This window comes from Taudactylus pleione, unplaced genomic scaffold (genome assembly GCF_031769625.1).
Source record: "Taudactylus pleione unplaced genomic scaffold, aTauple2 ptg000484l, whole genome shotgun sequence".
In the NCBI taxonomy this organism is placed as follows: Eukaryota; Metazoa; Chordata; class Amphibia; order Anura; family Myobatrachidae; genus Taudactylus; species Taudactylus pleione.
Window position 1 is genome coordinate 1,043,087 of NW_028284886.1, and position 20,753 is coordinate 1,063,839.

Below are 20,753 nucleotides of genomic sequence, written 5' to 3' on the forward strand. Positions count from 1 at the left end.
AACCACAGTCCCTGGGATTATTAAGTAAGAAGGGTGGGGTGGAAGCCAGTACTTCTAACACCAGTAATAAATATGATGATATACTAGCTGACCTGTACAGTCTCATATTAATGTTATAAAGTGCATCTCACCTTGTAGGACACTGAACACTCTCCCATTGTCCATGCTGACATGCAGCGGCATCATAGAGCAGTTTATGAGCGGAATATCGGTGCCCAGATATTTACCATACACTACTATAGGAACGTGTATCTCCTTCCCAAGCTGTGTGTCTGCATTGGATGGGAGAAGTTCCAAAGAGGTCACAGAGATCACCAGTACCTGTGTGATATGAAATGTACAGTATAGAATAACAACAAGATCTAAAACTTCAGCTCAACAAAAGTAAAATAAAATAAAAAATAAAGTATACTGGAGTTCACTAATTGCTATAATCAGGAGTCAGTCAGTGGCAGCCATACTATTTGCATGCATCAAATAAAGGGGCAGATTCAGACCCGGACGCAAAACTGTGCTCTCTCGCAGCGGTCAGGGGGCGGATATGCAAATGCCGCGATCGCACAGCCAGGCTAAAGGACGCCCTCTATGTCTTAGAGAGCGACGGCAGAGTGAACGCTCGCCGATGTAATGACGCCCACTTTTCTTTCTCAGCACACGTCATCTCCAGGAAGTGTATGATTATTCAGTAACATTGAGAGCCATCGGAGCTGCTCGGAGCCCTTAAGGTAGACCCTACCCCGCCACAAGCACTGCAATCACTGAGGCTGAAATACAACCAGGTAACGTGTACAATGATGCTGAAATGCTAATTATGCACGCCAAAGAACGCTGTTTTGACGCTCAGACACGCCTGCGTTCGCACATTCGCTCCCCTGTTTTCCCGGACCTTCCCCTGTTACCACCGACAAAACGGCAATATCTGTCACTCAAAGGACCGGCCCGTCTGCGGGCTTCGAGCGATAACTTTCCCATCGTATTTTGATGCATACGCATGCGCAGACGGGCGACAATCGCCCATAGCGAGCGAACGTGGCTTAATGTCTGGGTCTGAATCGGCCCCAAAGTTCTTTAAAAAAAAAAAAAAAAAAAAAAAAAAAAGTTATCCCTTTAAAAACTAATAATCCTGTTTACTTCTCGTCACTGTCACTCATGACTGCAGCCATTTAATCTCTTCCCGTTGCCCATTTACCTGGCTCTCCCCGTGGTGTAAAGGGTTCATGAGGTCGTTAGCCTGGATGAGACAATATCCATGTTGACTTTCTGTTCTCACAACACCACCTGTGGTAATACTAGCAATGCTCTTATTTGTGGATGACCAGGAGAAGTTCCCGCTGCCTCCCGCCACCTGAGGGAAGATACATTTCCTAGTTTTTTTTTACTTTTCATTCAACAGGAATACTAAATAAGAAGAACTTCTGTATTTAATAACCAAAGTACAAACTTCTTATGAATATTATTCTTAAAAAGGCAACAAAATTTGCGTTTGTTCTGCCGCTGTAGTTAAAACCATCCTGCTTCAGTGTACCACCACTTATTACGGTTGTAAAAGCTAAACAATGGTTGTAAGTGTTAAATGTCCTATCCAGAATTTCATTGCCACGGGCTAAAAATGTGGTCAGTCGATGACTTTTATTTATCCTGGCTGTTGGTAACCTTCCTATAGAAAAAGAAGGAAATTCCGCACAGGAAAATAATTATAAGATATATGAGAAAAACCAAAGATAAACACAATTAATGGGTAAATGACCCTACTATGAATGAATTTGGTGGTGCACCTCAGGAGTAAGAAATACTCAAATACGTTCACCTTTTAATTACCCTGTGCAGCAGGATTATAAAGAAGACTCCTGTGCGGGGGCACTCTTATATGAAAATATTAAAACTTCACTTTTATTAATATATTACATATTGCAAAAGCCACTTACAAAACATACTCACAAAAAAACGTATATATATATATATGATAAAAGGAATGATATTTCCTAAGTATAATTAAAGGAATGTAATTCCAAGCAAGTGAAAAAAACTCTATTCCCATAAAAATTTATGGGTGTAGTTCAAAGTCCAGTGGCTCCTTTCCCATGAAGAATCATGGGTAATAAAAGAATTTCGGCGAGATATCAAAAACAAAAATTAAATGGATGTGTTTTATCAATATTCATATAATTTACAGGTTTATCCTGAGACAAAACATTGGCCCTGATTCAGACCCACTTGCAAGCGGCTGTCCGCTCGCAAGTGGGTCGATGGTCTGCACTGAGCATGCGCACGACGGAGGGAGCTCCGTCGTGCGCATGCGCCAGACGCGACGAGCGAAGGAAAGTCCTTCGCTCGTTGTGTCTGATCAAAGGGGGCGTGCTGTCGATGTTGATTGACAGCACGCCCCCTTTGGTGGGCGTGCCGGGGGCGTGCCTCCCTGACGGGGGCGTTCCCATGGGAACGCCTCCCGTCAGAAGCCGGCCCACTGACATCACTAGTGATGTCAGTGGGAGTGATTTTGGCTCTGATAGAGCCAAAATCACTCCGGGCCTTGCGGTTGAAAACCTCAACCGCAGGCTCCGGCTCGCAGTTTCGATGGTCGCGATGGTCACGACCATCGCGGCCATCAAACTGCACGCTCATATAGGCTGTGGGTGGTGATCCACAGCTATACGAGTGTCCAGGAGGACGCTCCATTTTTATGGAGGGCGGCCCTCATTCAGAGCGTGCGCTCTGCTCAGAGCGTACGGCTCTGAATGAGGGCCATAATTTCTAAATTCTGGCGCCAGCAGAGTCAATAATACATCGATTTATGAACATCCAAATTTATGACAACAGCTCTATACAGAGCAATTCTAGCAACACAACCACATCTATGGTATTTCCACTCTGCCTGCATTGAGTTTAAACCAATGTGCTGTATTATACTCGTACATTGAAATCGTGATTTCTGCAGTGTAAACATTCATAAACACAATGTGGTAATTTTGTATCATCCACCATGTATAAGGTAAGTGAAAAATCGCAGCAGCACTAACACCGCGTCGCATCTGCTTTTCTGCAACTTGATTTAACATAGGTTCCACAATGAGAGTACAATTGGGTGTTCTAGTACTGAGTAAGAAAGTAAAGACTGCTTCTACTGCAGACCGGGAAGCGGCAGGGCACGCTGTTGCTGGTAACCTTCCCCCAACACCGTGCTCCATGCAATCCCCAACATCTGCTCATTTGCCCCATTCTATACCAAAACTTCCCAATCAGCATGTACTGTACTTCCAACCTCATTTACATCTCTCCACTTCACACCCTCATCTTTCCCTGGAAAGATAGATCCCTCTTTAACACACCTACATCTAGGCTATTTCTCTCAACATTCCTCCTATTGCCTCCTTTAACCCTCTCCAATAAGGCTTCTGTACGCTACACTCCGACACTGCCCTCCCTAAAGAACTCTCCAATGATCCATCGTAGGGTGACTTCTCCCTACTCATTGACCTCTTGTTCAACACCATCAAGCTACCTCTTCTTCTGCATACTCTTCACGCCCTTGGCCTTTATGGCATTGCTTCTCACCATCTTAACTGTTCCTTCACTCACTACTCCTGGCACATCCTTCTCTTCAGGATCTGTTCTCGGCCCTCTGTGATTTTCTTCATTTAAATCTCATCTCTCAGAGTATATTATGTTCCTTCACTCTCTACTACCACCTTGTTTTAGACAACAACTATATCAACCTCTCGTACCCTGAATTCTGCCCTTCTCGTTCATACTGTGCGTGCAACCACTTCTCCACCATCTCCACTTGGATGTCCCTATTCTACCTGAAGCTCATCATGTCCAACTCATCTACTTCCCTTCTCACTGTGTAACCAGCTATTAAAACACTGCCAGGATACTCCTCTCTCAAAAGTCTGATCCATTTTCTTCTCATCCCCTACATTGACCATTGTAACCGATACACACCATCCTTAATGTCACAATGACAATGATCTTCCTCTCTCACCACTACTAATCTGCTGTACCTCTTTGTCATCTCCTATACTGGCTTCCCCATACCCTCTAGAATCCATGTCAAGATACTCAATCTCCTTTAAAGGCTCACTAACACCTCCACCCCTTCACATCTTTGACCCTGTCACAGTATTCTCTCTCTCACACACTTTTAAACCTATCTCTGATCTACAACTCATTTATCCACTTGTGGAACTCCTTACTCCACCTGATCTTACTCTCCCCTATAATCTTTCAAGTGTTCCCTCAAACTCCAACTCTTAACTGTATTCCCATCCTTAGCCCACCTGATATCATTCCATCTGGCTAATATCCAGTCCAAGTCCTGCTAGCTCTTATTGTCTGTTTTGCCCTCTAGATTGTAAGCTCACATGAGGGTAGCCTTGTCTACCCGATCTATCACCTCTGCACATTCTTCTTCAATGGCCTTATATGTACTTGTGTAATTTTTATGTACGATTTGTTTGTTTTTTATATATTTGTTCTATGTATGATTTGTTATACCCACTGACTGAGGACTTATGGATTACTGATCATGCTGAAACATATTTTCATCAAAGCCTTCGAAAGTGGTTCAAATGAAATGACTACGATGATGGTCTACAGAGCCGTAAGTAGACTTTTTGGTGCCCTGTGCCAGAAAGAGCATTGGCGCCCCCCCATTTTCAAATAGAGATATAACGAACCCAAAAAATGGGAAAGGTCTCATGGGGAAGAGCCAGGGAAGAGATAGGGGAGGCCAGGAGATGCTGGGGACAAAAGAAGAGGAAGCATGAAAATAAACAGAAAATCGACAGGCCCAAACAGCGCCCCCTGCCCTGCAGTGCCCTGTGCCATGGCACAGGCCGCACTACCTTAGTTACAGCCCTGATGGTCTATTATATTGCTGTACATAATATTTTACACAATAAATCATCATGATAAATGATCACTGGCCCTCATTCAGAGCCGCTCGTTAGCGGCAGTACGCTCGTTCCGAGCGATGTTTGCACATCTGCGCATGCGTACGCTTTTTAGTACGCATGCGCGAACCAGTCAGTGCGGCCGAAAATCGTTTGTACGCTATATAGCGAGTGCCTGCTATTTTGAGTGACAGAATGAGGCGTATGTGGGTGGTAACAGGGGAAGGTGCTTGAAAATGGGGAGTGGAGATCCGAACGTAGGCGTGCTTAAAGGTCAAAACGGGCGTTTTATGGGTGTGTATATTTAAAACAGCAGCGTCAATGACCACGTCACTGGGTTATTTTAGAGCCAGAACTGCTCGCAAATTTGTGGTAGCAAACACCAACCACAAGAATAGCGAGCAGTTCATACGCTGGTCGATGTACTCGATTAATCTAATAAATAGCGGACATGACGTATGGTGCGAGCGGCCAGGGGGCGTTTTTAACAAATAAACGAGCGTATGTTTTGCTCGTTCGTTCAGACTTAGAGGTGTGAACAGACTGCAATGTGCGTACGGATCATTTGAATAGCCACCCCTTGTTTTTAAACGAACGACCGCAAATAGCGAACGGCTCTGAATGAGGGCCTCTGTCATTAAAGAGGAAACTGGTAAAACAACAGAAATACTATATAATTATAATATAATTTTTATATGCATGGTTCTTCAGCACAGTACAGTCGTATTCTAGAGACGGGTTCAGTATGATTTGTCAACATTTAAAATGCACAATGTCGACTTGTAACATACCGACACTGATCAAGTCAGTATTTTAAATGTCGACAACCCCAGATAACCCTAATCTTACGATGTGCACTGTCGGTTTTATGACTATATAGGCATGTCATATATCGACGTTTTAGAGATGTTGACATGTAGTATGTTGACATTTTAACCATGTTGGCATGTTAAAATTCTACATTGTGGTGTCGATATAATTACGGTCTGTACAGCCATTGACACCACAATAACTGCATTCCCTAGAGATGGGTTTGTTAAAAAACTACAATATAAAACCCAAAAGTAGACCATTTTATTTTTTCTCTCTATAATTAATGTAAAATTATTTTTGTTATCAGTTGTTTACAAAGTGTCGACATTTTAGCCAGAGCCTCACAGAGAATCTCCCTGCCCGAGTAATTCTGCCTCTGCTCTCACCTGTACATCGTATCTGTAAGATGCATCCTTTGGGTAATTGGGGAATGCCAGGATTTGGGGAGATAAGGTAATGGGCCGGTATATCTTCACCTCTTGCTCCCGAGAAAGAGGATCTGAAAACGTCCAGAGTACGGAATCCTGCCGATGACACAAGAATCATTTAGGGGGAAATATATCAAGTAGCTATTTGGTCAAATGCTACATTTCGGTGGGTTTTTGGGTGGGTTACACACAGAGTAGAAAGCATTGGTAAATTGCCGCCAACATGCCGTTTTCTAACCAATATGCTACATATCACTATACCAATTTTTTACATGTTCAGAACACAAATTGCTGGAACAAACCATAGAAATCCAGCCAAACAAAAATGGTGCCTCTGGTATGTAGTGGTGAGACTTATATAACGCAGGAGAGGTAGAAAAAGAGCCATTTTAAGTATTAAATATGGATCCAGTGTCTCAGTTCCCACGACCATTCTGCAGGAGTCAGAACCATGGACTCACTAAGGACTGTGACAAACAAGCGATTTTGGCTCCAGTGTCTCAGTTCCTACGTCTCAGTTCCCTCATCTGCGACCAATGCTGCAACATTTTACGAAGATGTTTGGATCTGCAAAGCCTCAAGTGGGCGTCTCAATAAATCTGGCAACTGCGACATTTGCATATTTCTACACAGATGCAACAGCGACGGCATTAGTGTACAACCCAGACTTAGGACCAATGAGGGAATATAACAGGTAGATTTACATTATAGGTACCACCAGTCAACAGAAGCATCATGACTGCTTTGTACACATTGTTTTATGATTGCTCGTTATTACCGTAAGCTGGACACCAGACAGCGTTGTGCGGATGGTGGTGGTCCCACTATGGTTCACGTGTAGGATGTGGTATGACCCATTTTCAGAGGAAAACCGTAGCCCAAAGAATTCTGAGGGAAAGTGACTGTGAATCCGAAGATTCTGTGAATAGTAATAAAGGAACAAATGAAGTTGGTTAGTGCAACATTCAGCCCAAAGACTTCATCACAACACAAACATATTTTCACTAACTCTGCTTCCTGCACCTACTGTATAGCCCACACATACTGTATTTTGGAGGTGGCTATTGCTTTGGACTGAGAATGCAGACTATTGATTCCGCTTTTGGCAGCACAGAATGGCTACCTCAGGGAGAACCTCAGAGAACGGCATTACAATGGCACATTCTAATAAAATGTAATGAGAATGTTGTGCGTACATTTGAGGGATAGATCCGCTGGTAATTTTTCTTATCATACACGTCAATCCTGACCTCATACGACCTTCCTAATTCAAGGACCCCAAGGTTTCCGGGACAAATGGAAACTCCTGCAAAAATAAGAGTATTTATATCTTGTACCTCTACAACTGATCTACCTACTAAGGTCTGTGGGTACTGATGTCACCATACTCAGATATCCCGGCTCTACCACACACACTGTACAGTTCGGGAGACTGGAACCACCTATCGTGTGAATGTCTGAAACGGAGTCAAGATATACAAGAGTCTTCATTTATCTGTCATATGCCAGTGTTGTCAGTGAGTGTTTAACACACTTACAATGTCGACATGTGACAAGTCTACAACTGTACATAGTCATAATGTCGACAACACAAATCTTAGGGTTAGCGTTAATGTTGAAAGTAGGTGTCGACATTGCGAACATGTCGAGTTTATGTCAAAGGTGACATTGTACACTGCCGTTCAAAAGTTTGGGGTCACCCAGACAATTTCGTGTTTTTCATGAAAACTGATTTTTATTTATCAAATGAGTTGCAAAATGAATAGAACATATAGTCAAGACATTGGCAAGGTTAGAGATAATGATTTTTATTTGAAATAATAATCTTGTCCTTCAAACTTTGCTTTCGTCAAAGAATGTTCCTTTTGCAGCAATTACAGCATTGTAGGCCTTTCGCATTCTACTTGTTCATTTGTTGAGGTAATCTGAAGAAATATCACCCCAGGCTTCCTGAAGCACCTCCCACAACTTGGATTGGCTTGATGGGCACTTCTTGCGTACCATACGGTCAAGCTGCTCCCACAACAGCTCAATGGGGTTGAGATCTGGTGTCTGCGCTGGCCACTCCATTACAGACAGAATACCAGCTGCCTGCTTCTTCCATAAATAAATCTTGCATAATTTGGAGGTATGCTTTAGGTCATTGTCTTGTTGGAGGTGGAAATTGGCTCCAATCAAGAGCTGTCCACAGGGTATGCTATGGTGTTGCAAAATGGAGTGATAGCCTTCCTTATTCAAAATCCCTTTTACCTTGTACAAATCTCCCACTTTACCAGCACCAAATCAGCCCCAGACCATCAAATTACCTCCACCATGCTTGACAGATGGCGTCAGGCACTCTTCCAGCATCTTTTCACTTGTTCTGTGTCTCACAAATGTTCTGTGTGATCCAAACATCTTAAACATCGATTTGTCTGTCCATAACACTTTTTTCCAATCATCCTCTGTCCAATGTTTGTGTTCTTTTGCCCATATTAATCTTTTCCTTTTATTGGCCTGCCTCAGATATGGCTTTTTATTTGCCTTTCTGCCTAGAAGGCCAGCATCCTGGAGTCGCCTCTTCACTGTAGACGTTGACACTGGCGATTTGCGGGTACCATTTAATGAAGCTGCCAGTTGAGGACTTGTGAGGCGTCTATTTCTCAAACTAGAGACTCTAATGTTCTTGTCTTCTTGCACAGTTGTGCACCGGGGCCTCTCACTATTCTCTTTCTACTCTGGTTAGATCCTGTTTGCACTGTTCTCTGAAGGGAGTAGTACACACCGTTGTAGAAAATGTTCATTTTGTGATGCTCCAGATACTCAACTAGCTCAAAGGAAAGCCAGTTTTATAGCTTCTCTAATAAGCAAACCCGTTTTCAGCTGTACTAACATACAGTAATTGCACAAGGGTTGTCTAATCATCCATTAGTCTTCTAATGCGATTAGCAAACACAATGTACCACTAGAACACTGGAGTGATGGTTGCTGGAATTGGGCCTCTATACACCTATGTAGATATTCCTTTAATAACCAGATGTTTGCAGCTAGTATAGTCATTTACCACATTAACAATGTATAGAGTGTATTTCTGATTACTTTCATGTTATCTTCATTGAAAAAAACGGCTTTTCTTTCAAAAATAAGGATTCTAAGTGACCCCAAACTGTTGAACGATAGTGTACACGTTGACATAATGAACGTGTCAACGTGTACTTTGTCAACATACAGCACCAGTCGACATTATAGATTCCGCAGTATAATTGTCAACAAATTGAACGTTGTCAAATCATACCGAACCCTGGAAGAGTAAACCAACCGCCCGTATCCTATGGTCTGGGGGCTCAATGATGTGATTAGCAGTGACCTGCATTATTGTGGGCCCGGGCCTCTGCAGCGCAATTGCCTAACATTGCGACATTCTACAGTGGTAGGTGAGGGGGACAAGAAATGTGATAATTATATATTTTGGCTCTTAACTAAAGGAATTTTGCTGATAGCGATTAATAATTAGAATAATTATTATTATAATAAGAATTATAATAATAATAATACAATAATATTAGGTGAGAAAATTGTAAGACGTATGCCACCATTATGATGGGTGTATTATAGGGCACACTAAATCCAGGATTTGTTTGGGAAGCCTGCGCATTTTGAGCAACTTCCCTGGTTGTCCAAATCCTTAGGATTCATCCTCATGTTATGTTTAATCACTAAAGCTGAATGACGCGGTTCGATAAGTTCCTTTATATCTAACAATAGACCAAGGATACTCTTGTGTACAAAGATGAGGCTGGCACAACCCAGCTGCATTGCTGTCACTATAAGGGTCTTCTCATCCAAATCAGCCACTGGCATGCCTGGGTCTCCTCCTGGAAATACCGCCTGGTCCGCCAACTGCACTATGTAATTCGCCAGAGGTGGAACCATATCTGCAGACACAGAACAAACTGGTTTTGATTAAAGGCAATGGAAACAGGAACAGTGCCATCACTACCCAACAAAGTTAGCCTTTGGGCAATAACAAGTAGACCCCATCCCCCCCATCATTACCCCCTCAACTGTCTCTCTACCTGCAAATCATTGATAGCAAAATGTTAACAAAAGAAGCCCTATGTCAAAAAATCATTGTTATACAAGCCAAAAAGCCATTCTCAGTGGAGAGATCATATGTTGAACTCAATCATCAGCTAACTGGGACCTTTAGCATCATAGTGCCTAAGGCAAATGCCTGTTACCCCAGTCACCATGACCGAATCTCGGGCACCTGTATGTTTCCCCTTCGCCAGCCTCTTCACTTCAAACTGGACATGTGTGTTCATTAGCAGAAGGACCTTGCAGCATGGAGTCACGGATATCTTCTCCAGGACCAGCAGGCATATGCTGGTTTCAGGAATGTGCTGCAGGAAACAGGGAGAACGTAATGGATAAACACCGCATGATCACCACAACACGTACAACAAAATGGCAGCATATTACTAGGGGACATTTATTTTTCCAGTCGGTTTTATTTTCGTGATGTCTGCTAATATAGATGTGCTACGGATTAAAACTAAAAGTGTTTTACTGAAATTTACATAATGACGTGGAATATTTTTTACACAGCATATAGACACTAAATATTTATACAAGTGTAGTATTTATTTAATTTATAAAGCAACTGCTAGTGGCGCGCTTGGCGCTGCGTCTGTTTTTCAGCCAGTCGGCGGGTACTAGAACTCGGAGTGACTGTTGCCGGAAGTGCGACCTCTGACCTGCTCCTTCTGAGCATGTGCGGCTCCCTGCCACACCTTTCTCCTCACTCTGTTTTGTCAGTAGGGATGGCCATCGGTGGGTTAACTATTGATCATACCATTGGTGGTTGACCTTAATGGTGTGAAACCATTGACGAAGAACCATCAATGGTTTCGCCCACCGTTGGTCATCCCTGTTCTATTACTCAGTGGGCAGCAAGCCAATCAGAGGTCGGGGGTGGGGCTCTGTGCCATCGATAACAGAACCATTGGATTTCCACCATCGATGGCAAAACCATTGGCCATCAGTGGTTAACCATCGATGGGCGATGGCCATCCCCGTCAGTGAGATCATGTCCCCAAGTGTCGGTGCCCTATTAAGACCTCATTTAACACAATGCCACCACCGCACATTATATTAATCCCACTGCCACCAATGCAGTTTATGTGTATGAGCATATGTAATACACTGGCACACCACAATGCCCAGCAACCCTACAAAAGCTCCTGGCTGCAACTGGACAATCCTGTTACCCTATACCTGATATTATTAACCCTGTGTTTACTTGTTCCAGTTTCTACTTGGTTAATAAACCTTCACCTTCTTATGTTTTCTGCCGTATGGACTAACCTCCATTTGCACTTCGTTGCCGTCTACCACCGTAGTGTCTGCCAATAGCACCAACATATTCTGTAGCAATGTACCTATGTTACCGTTGTCTGTTGATGTAACCAAGCTTTGAACACATAACCTTCTCACATGAACAAAATGTCAGCCATGGATACCCCAGCATATAGACCACCTGTGCTGTGGTGTAATAAAATGAATTATCGTACTTTTAGGCCCTTGATATCACCACTAGACATACACAATGCATACTTACCTACTCTACCAGTAACATCTGGGAGCCCCCTGAATCTTGGGTGACCCACCAGCACCCCGGAAAGTGTAGGCAATCTCCCAGTAACGGCTCATTGCTGTCCGCTGCTGCCCAATTCGCAAGTGATGTGGGCAGTGCAGATAGCCTGATGATGTGATTTCGGTTTAATCGCGTCTCTGTAGCTAGCCCCGCCACCCACTCTACAATTCCGGTAATCATGACTGCAGCCCCAGGTGTGAGGTATGTCGCCCATTATGAAACAATGGTTGGACCCAGAGCCGTAACTAGACTTTTTGGTGCCCTGTGCCAGAGAGAGCATTGGCGCCCCCTTTCGTTTTTTAAATAGGGACATAAGATAGTGCACCTGAAAAAGGGCCATGGCCTCCTGGGGAAGGGCCAGGTAAGAGATAGGGGAGGCCAGGAGATGCTGGGGATAAAAGAAGGGGAGGCTACAAGTAAGAATGATAATAAACAGGAAAATTGACAGGCCCAAACAGCGCCCCCTGCTCTGCGGTGCCCTGTGCCATGGCACAGGTCGCACTACAAAAGTTACGACCCTGGTTGGACGTATGTCTTTTTATTTGAGTAAAATACAAAACACTTTTTACTGTGCATGTATAGAGAAAAAACATATGCACATTTCTGTGTGTAGCTAGTGATGCATCTTACTCTTACGTCAACTCTTTAATTATTATAATGTGATATATTTGCTTGTAGTCTATATGTAGGTAATAGGATCTTACCTTGTAAACTTCACCCACTATCTGCACTTTTACAACACCTGCACCTGTGCTGACTCCTGACACTAGAACAATGTCTCCCTGCTTTCCAGCATTCTCCATCAGTGCGATGTACTCGGGAATGTAAAATTGGGTCTCTGTGTCCTTCAGGATCCTGATGACAGAAACAGCTATAACTGGCAGAGAAGTTGTGGCGTACCACCTGGTATAACGCACCTTACTTAATTTTCTGTTACTCTCACCTGATCCTGTTGGATGGTTCCAGGATTCTTTCTGATTCATCTGTCATCACAGACCACTGAAAGTTTATGCCAGCCAGGCTGCTGAAAGTGTTACCTGCCAATCAGAATGCGGAGTTGTGCAACATTTTTAGGACACCTTATTAGGCTTTAGTGACACAGTACTTTTGGCCCGATTCAAGTATGGAGGCAATGGTGACATATACGCAGATTGAGCGATTGTAGGCGTGTAAGCTGCACTGAGCACACACGGCGATTGTTTTGCGATTATGTTCACACAGAGGCCGGGATGTATTAAGGTTGCGTTGACCATTCCGCCAGTCACCGCAACCTTACTATTCACATATGTACTAACATATGCGATTAGTATCGCAAAGGACAGCTCTTGCAATAAGAGCTGTCCTTTGCGAAGCAGCCGACGCCAGGTGACGGGGTCTCCGTGGGACCCGCCCCCTCCGAGCACCGGGAGCTTCCTGCTGGTCACCTGTGCAGGAAGCCCCGGGCTCCTCCTCCTCCGTGCCATGGAAGAAGAGGAGGAGGAAGTGGAGGACCCAGGAGAGGCGCGGGCCGGCGACCATGGAGAGCAGGTGAGTGGGGGCCAGCGCTGGGCGACGGCGGGGTGCGGTAAGAAGCCCATAGGCTTCTATAGGATAACGCCAGGTTTTTCTGGCGTTACCCTCTGCACCAATAAAAGTGCGGCCGGGACTTAGTAGAAAATTGAAATGCAGTAAAAACCCTAAAAACGGTATTTACCGCATTTTTTTCTTTAGTACATCCCAGCCAGAGTATTCACATTCCAAGTGGGTGACAGGTGGTCAGCGTTTGGGGAAGGTAACGGGGGTGGTTAGAAACACACAGGAGTGTTGGATTGTTCTTTAAACACTGTTTTCTGGGCATGCATAAATTAGCCACTTTATATTAAAAAAAAAAAAAACAGTTAATAAAAAACCTTGAATTAATGAGCGTTTCAATACTGGATGTTTGCGGACCTCCGAATATCAATAATGCTCTATATGTTTTTTTTATTAACTTTTTTTTTTATATAAAGTCAATTATATGTAACAGATGTTCTAAAATATTTTTGTATGTGGAATTTATATTAAATAATATGTGTATTTGACATAAGTATTGGAGTCCTGACTGCTAATTTCTGCCATCTCACAATATTATTAGGCTAAGCGCAGAGATACTTCTACCTTCATTTATGTTCTCTAGTTGTTTGAGCAGTCGCAAGCTTATAATCAATCTCTTGCTGCTGTATTAATTAATATATTCACCTGAAGGACACAACATTTTTTCTATTTGTATATATACCCGTGTGAAATGAATCTAACTAGCTCCGGAGATTGACATTTTACCCATGTCGACTTTGAGCACTGTTGACCCTTTGTCAGCCGACCTTTCGCTCCTGACGACCTTTTTTCCATTTGACCTATTTCATGTTGACCATTTGGTGACAACCTATTGTCTGTTGACATTGTTATTGTCGATCTTCTATCCAGATACCGTAGAACCCATACAAGAAAACTGGTGGGAAATAAGAATGACGTGATTGGCTCAGTAACCAGGCAGGACGCTGCCTAACACGCACCTTCCTTATCTAGAGCGACAACGGTGAGTTCCACAGGAGCATCATCCATGTATAACTCTCGCGTCCGAGATACAATTTTGATCGTCGCAATGACATCAACAATGACATCACAGCGCAGAACTTCTCCTGTCACTGCAGAGAGAAGAGAGACGCGTGATATAGAAGAAATCTACACTACAGCATTGCTAACTGGATAGCATTCATAATAATATGAAATGTGACACAATCCTGAAGCTCCTTACCCTCTATATACCTAACCCACTGGGAACCAGTTTCTCTAGGTGCCTGCAGGAGCTTTGGCTTTTCTCACCCCTACCTGATTGTAGTGTTAATGGTGGCATTGCCCTATCTACTTGGATACATTGCTCTCTCTCTTCAGTAGCGTGTACTCTGGGCCTGATTCAGACCCGCTCGCAAGCGGGTCGATGGCCGGGCAATGAGCACGCGCCGCGTGCGCGAGCCCCGGAGCGAGTGAGAAATTCACTTGCTCCGGGGCTCGCTACAAACGGGGCGGCTGTCGATGCTGATCGACAGCTCGCCCCGTTTTGTAGGCGGGTTGGGAGGGGTGGCTGGCCAAACGGAGGCGTTCCCGAAGCAACGCCTGCCGTTTGAGGGCGGCCCTACTGACATCACTCGTGATGTCAGTAGTTGAGCTTCCTGCTCTATTAGAGCAGGAAGCTCACTGGGGCTTGCGGGAATGAGACCCTACCACAAGGGTCTCGTCGCAAGCCCGATAGTCGCAACCATCGCGACCATCACCTGGCCGCTCGCAAAAGCTGTGGGTGGTCACCCACAGCTTAGCGAGCGGCCAGGAGGCTGGCTTTAAAAAAAAACAAGCGGCCGCCCTGATTCAGAGCGAGCGCTCGATTTTTGCGAGCGCCTCTGAATCTGGGCCTCTGTACACGGCATATGACACAGAGACACTCACCCATCTCCTCAGCAATCACTACGCTGGTCAGACGTTTGGCCTGTTCTGATCTAGATGATAAAATGGCTTTCTGTGAGCACAGGAAGCTGCTCTCATAAATTGGGGTCACGGAGATGATATCCGGGTGGGACACATACCTGCAAGAGGATGTATAAGATCATCATGACCCTAGGGTACCACCTGGCCGATAAAAATGGGGTTAAGGGACAAGTTTATTAACAGAACTTAAGACAACATAACAGTATAAGCATGCCACAGATAGGAAGTAGAGTAGTGACCTATCACAGTGGGCGTAGAGGTCACCATACGCAGCCACGTGTACCGCTTCAATGTCCTGTTAGAATGATAACAGGATTATAAAGTATTGCAAGAGCTTGTGATGTGTTACAGTCTAAAACCCAGTCTAGCTATGGAACACTCCATCTACAATCCATCATCTGCCTGGATGAGATTTTGATCCGTCTGGATGGGACAGCGCAAAAGAGCCTAATTCTGAGCTGCATGTAATACGGTCGTAATTTCGCTGCTTGTAGCGATCGGAAGTCCTATGTGAACACCTGCCTGTATTCTTAGTCGGATATATGTATACGACCACATCGCCCTAGTCCTCTGTCTGCGAAAGCATCTTTCATCGCTAGTACGGCACCTGCCACCATGCTTGGCGCAGAAGATCCGTCTGAAAATGTTGTGTCCTCTGCGTATGCCCAACAGAATAAATCGCATCTGTCTACACGCCCACTGGGCGCTTCTACGTGCAAATGCCCCAGTTGTTGTCCAATTGCTCGCACATGCTCTAAATTGCGTATAAAGACGTGAGAGGTGGCAGCATTCAAAATAGTGTGCAACTCAGAATCAGGCGCAAAGTGAGCACCTGATTCTCAGTCACACTGCTGCGACCGCCAGAGGTGCACCTAATGTTGATGCCGGAGTAGTGGAGATATTTTTTGCTATTGCGCAAACGACAAAGCCGCACTGCGCACAGGCGGCGATAGATTAGCGATGGTGGATACAGTGAAGATTTATTCTCAAAGTGAGTGATAGGTAGTCAGCGTAGGGTTATTATTATTATCCTTTATTTATATGGCGCCACAAGGGTTCTGCAGCGCCTTACACAGTACATAAACAATTGAGCAAACAAGAAACCAGCGACTTACAGTACAGTACAATGCAGGACAAGGACGTGGTATATACACATTGCTGCATTAGCGATCATAACACTCAACAAGCAGCGTGGCATCAGCAGCCGAGTGTTAGGTGCCCATGTGGGGCGTTAGGAGAGAAGCACATGAGAGAGGAGCTTACATTCTGAAGGGGAGGGGCAGGGTTGCTCAGAGGTTAGATGTGCAAGGCTCCCAGAAGAGTGGGCAAGTCTCCCGAAGGTCACCAGTTGTCCATCTGCGGCCGCCCACTTCTCGAGTGAATTGGGTGGGTGGTCGATGACATGATTTGCGCTGAATTGCATCACAGTGTCCCTGCCCCCCCCCCAACTGACAAAGCTGGCAATTGCTGCATTGCATAGTGTGGGTGGGACAACAATGATGAAATTGGACCATTGTGCCCCCCATCCCGCCCATTTGCCAGTGATACCTCCCTCCCCCACAGTGCCAACCTAGCAACCCCAGGCTCCTGATGTGCCCGTATACATAGAATAGTGACTATATTTGTTTTTGCTGTGCTTGGAACTTAAAAGGAAGTACGGGGCCAACACAATAATCTGAGCAAAGGTCAGGCCACACTGGCTGAGCGATGTTATGTACAGTATGATAATTATTTATGCTGCATATTCTGGTGACCATACGGTTATATAGGGAAATAGACAATTTATGTATCGGGAGGGTATAAAGAGACAGCTACACATGTGTATCTTATACATAGCGTGACCTTGTGTACTCACCAGATGTAGCATCCTCCATCCGTCTCAAGTGTGAAAGGGACCTCCGAGCCCTGGTAGAAAGGCAAAAGCACATTTGGAACAGATAACCTGGTGGCCTCAGTGGTCACTGCCAGGAAAATGAGGAGTCTGGGGTACAGCGAGAGGAACATGTCGGTTCTCATCTCTCTTCCAGCTGGAGTCACAAACAGAGGCAAAATGACAGAGAGGTAACACAGACCATTGCAGCAACTAGGCTAAAATGGCTTCTTTACATTGATGGAAACTCCGTAGAGCAGTGGTTCCCAAACTGTGCGCCGTGGCACCCTGGGGTGCCTCGGGACGCTTGCAGGGGTGCCTCAGGATGGTGGTCCAGCACCAAATCAAATTTTTTATGGTCAATGTAAGGTAAATATGAGGACAAACAGAATCGCAAACCTGTCCCCCACCATATAACTGAGCCTAAGGATGACAGGTCAGCACAATTTACTGCACTTTACTACATTATTACATTTTTTTCTGAATTTCTCAATAACAAACTCTTGGCTTAGGGGTGCCATGAAGACAATGCTGATACTCTAGAGTGCCGTGATTCAATAAAAAGGTTTGGGAACCACTGCTGTAGAGTTTTAATAGGAAACTTAAATTTACACAAAATCGAAAAGTGTTCCCATTTTTTTCCATGACACCTATTCTTTAGCCTTCTAAATATTTTTGTGCCCTGCTTCCCCTTTCTTGAAAATAGCTCCAATCTTCTTCCTTCCCCAGCTGCATGACTCTCCCCATGGCCATAACTAGGGGGTGGCTAGGGTGGCACATGCCCCTGGTACCAGATTTGAGTGGGACCCAAGACAGTCGGAGACAAAAAGCAGGAAATCCATGATGAGTCGAAAGCATGCCATGTTGGGGGGTAAGCTTCAGAGGGTAGGCCAGGGGCGGATTAAGGGAGGCTGGGGGGCAAATACCCCCGAGGCCCCGCTCTCTCCCGAACTCCCTCAACTCATCTTTAGCTGATGTCTTGTCCGGTCTTGCGCCGCTGGACTAATCAGCAGAGCGCAGGCATAGAGGGACCGGGATCGTCCGACACAGTAAAGTTTTTTTCCCCCCCTATCTGCAGAGCGTGTGTGATGTAATGACAGAACAATGTGTGAGGAACCTGCCACTGCCTTAAGGAGGAGCAAGGAGAAGATCCAGGTAAGTGGTGGTGAGGGGAGGGGTAACACAAACACAGACTGCTGCTGCACTGATATAAAGGGGGAGAGACACAGGCTGCTGCACTGATATAAAGGAGGAGAGACACAGGCTGCTGCAGTGATGTAAAGGGGGAGAGACACAGGCTGCTGCAGTGATGTAAAGGGGGAGACACAGGCTGCTGCAGTGATACGGGAAGGGGGAGAGACACAGGCTGCTGATGCACTGATATAAAGGGGGAGAGACACAGGCTGCTGCTGTGATACAGGAAGGGGGGGAACGACACAGGCTGCTGCAGTGATGTAAAGGGGGAGACACACAGGCTGCTGCTGCAGTGATGTAAAGGGGGACACAGGCTGCTGCTGCAGTGATGTAAAGGGGGAGAGACACAGGCTGCTGCAGTGATGTAAAGGGGGAGACACAGGCTGCTGCAGTGATACAGGAAGGGGGGAACGACACAGGCTGCTGTTACAGTGATGTAAAGGGGGAGAGACACAGGCTGCTGCAGTGATGTAAAGGGGGAGACACTGGCTGCTGCAGTGATACGGGAAGGGGGAGAGACACAGGCTGCTGCAGTGATATGGGAAGGGGGGAAATGACACAGGCTGCTGCAATGATATGGGAAGGGGGGGGATGACACAGGCTGCTGCTACAGTGATGTAAAGGGGGAGATACATGCTGCTACAGTGATATAAAGGGGGAGAGACACAGGCTGCTGCAGTGATATAAAGGGGGAGACGCACAGGCTGCTGCTACAGTGATATAAAGGGGGAGAGACACAGGCTGCTACAGTGATATAAAGGGGGAGAGACACAGGCTGCTGCAGTGATGTAAAGCGGGGAGAGACACAGGCTGCTGCAGTGATGTAGAGGGGGAGAGACAGGCTGCTGCAGTGATGTAAAGGGGGAGACACAGGCTGCTGCAGTGATACGGGAAGGGGGAGAGACACAGGCTGCTGCTGCACTGATATAAAGGGGGAGAGACACAGGCTGCTGCAGTGATGTAAAGGGGGTGAGACACAGGCTGCTGCAGTGATGTAAAGGGGGAGAGACACAGGCTGCTGCAGTGATACGGGAAGGGGGAGAGACACAGGCTGCTGCTGCACTGATATAAAGGGGGAGAGACACAGGCTGCTGCAGTGATGTAAAGGGGGAGACACAGGCTGCTGCAGTGATACGGGAAGGGGGAGAGACACAGGCTGCTGCTGCACTGATATAAAGGGGGAGAGACACAGGCTGCTGCAGTGATGTAAAGGGGGAGACGCACAGGCTGCTGCTACAGTGATATAAAGGGGGAGAGACACAGGCTGCTACAGTGATATAAAGGGGGAGAGACACAGGCTGCTGCAGTGATGTAAAGCGGGGAGAGACACAGGCTGCTGCAGTGATGTAGAGGGGGAGAGACAGGCTGCTGCAGTGATGTAAAGGGGGAGACACAGGCTGCTGCAGTGATACGGGAAGGGGGAGAGACACAGACTGCTGCTGCACTGATATAAAGGGGAAGAGACACAGGCTGCTGCAGTGATGTAAAGGGGGAGAGACACAGGCTGCTGCAGTGATGTAAAGGGGGAGACACAGGCTGCTGCAGTGATACGGGAAGGGGGAGAGACACAGGCTGCTGCTGCACTGATATAAAGGGGGAGAGACACAGGCTGCTGCAGTGATGTAAAGGGGGAGAGACACAGGCTGCTGCAGTGATGTAAAGGGGGAGACACAGGCTGCTGCAGTGATACGGGAAGGGGGAGAGACACAGGCTGCTGCTGCACTGATATAAAGGGGGAGAGACACAGGCTGCTGCAGTGATGTAAAGGGGGAGAGACACAGGCTGCTGCAGTGATGTAAAGGGGGAGACACAGGCTGCTGCAGTGATACGGGAAGGGGGAGAGACACAGGCTGCTGATGCACTGATATAAAGGGGGAGAGACACAGGCTGCTGCTGTGATACAGGAAGGGGGGGAACGACACAGGCTGCTGCAGTGATGTAAAGGGGGAGACGCACAGGCTGCTGCTGCAGTGATGTAAATGGGGACACAGGCTGCTGCTGCAGTGATGTAAAGGGGGAGACACAGGCTGCTGCTGCAGTGATGTAAAGGGGGAGAGACATGGGCTGCTACAGCGATACGGGAAGGGGGGGGACGACACAGGCTGCTGTAGGGACACGGGGGGGGGGTTCTGAAAGGACAAAGGGCCTGATTCATCAAGGAATGCAGTTACTAATATGCATGCAATCAGTTGATTGTTGCATTTTGCGTATGTATCGCAGTGCACAAACTTGCAATTGCGTTTGGAACTGCGATTGCAGAGGCTACACAGACCCAGAAAACAGTGATTGACAGGAAGTGCCAATTGTGGTGGTGACATGGGGTGGTCGGGTGAACTCAGGCGTGCCAGTGCGTTTAAATGCTGTTGCAGGGGCGTGCATAAATTTTCCACTGCGTGGCCATAAGCAGCTCAAAGCACTGATAG

General features: G+C 46.0%; 1 protein-coding gene across 1 annotated transcript in view; it reads right to left on the reverse strand.

The window, feature by feature from the left end:
• NUP210L (nucleoporin 210 like) overlaps positions 1–17,270 on the reverse strand; it is a 106,616-nt gene extending 89,346 nt beyond the window's left edge. Inside the window, exons 1-13 of the mRNA XM_088449433.1 lie at positions 17,122–17,270; positions 15,228–15,364; positions 14,300–14,431; positions 12,712–12,805; positions 12,473–12,623; positions 10,383–10,515; positions 9,889–10,047; positions 7,522–7,590; positions 7,330–7,439; positions 6,912–7,052; positions 6,092–6,229; positions 1,190–1,345; positions 132–321 (exon numbers count right to left, since the gene is read on the reverse strand). Of these exons, the coding sequence (XP_088305559.1) occupies positions 132–321; positions 1,190–1,345; positions 6,092–6,229; positions 6,912–7,052; positions 7,330–7,439; positions 7,522–7,590; positions 9,889–10,047; positions 10,383–10,515; positions 12,473–12,623; positions 12,712–12,805; positions 14,300–14,431; positions 15,228–15,364; positions 17,122–17,270 (1,759 nt within the window). The remainder of the gene's footprint in view (positions 1–131; positions 322–1,189; positions 1,346–6,091; positions 6,230–6,911; positions 7,053–7,329; positions 7,440–7,521; positions 7,591–9,888; positions 10,048–10,382; positions 10,516–12,472; positions 12,624–12,711; positions 12,806–14,299; positions 14,432–15,227; positions 15,365–17,121) is intronic.
• Between the last annotated feature and the right edge of the window lie 3,483 nt (positions 17,271–20,753).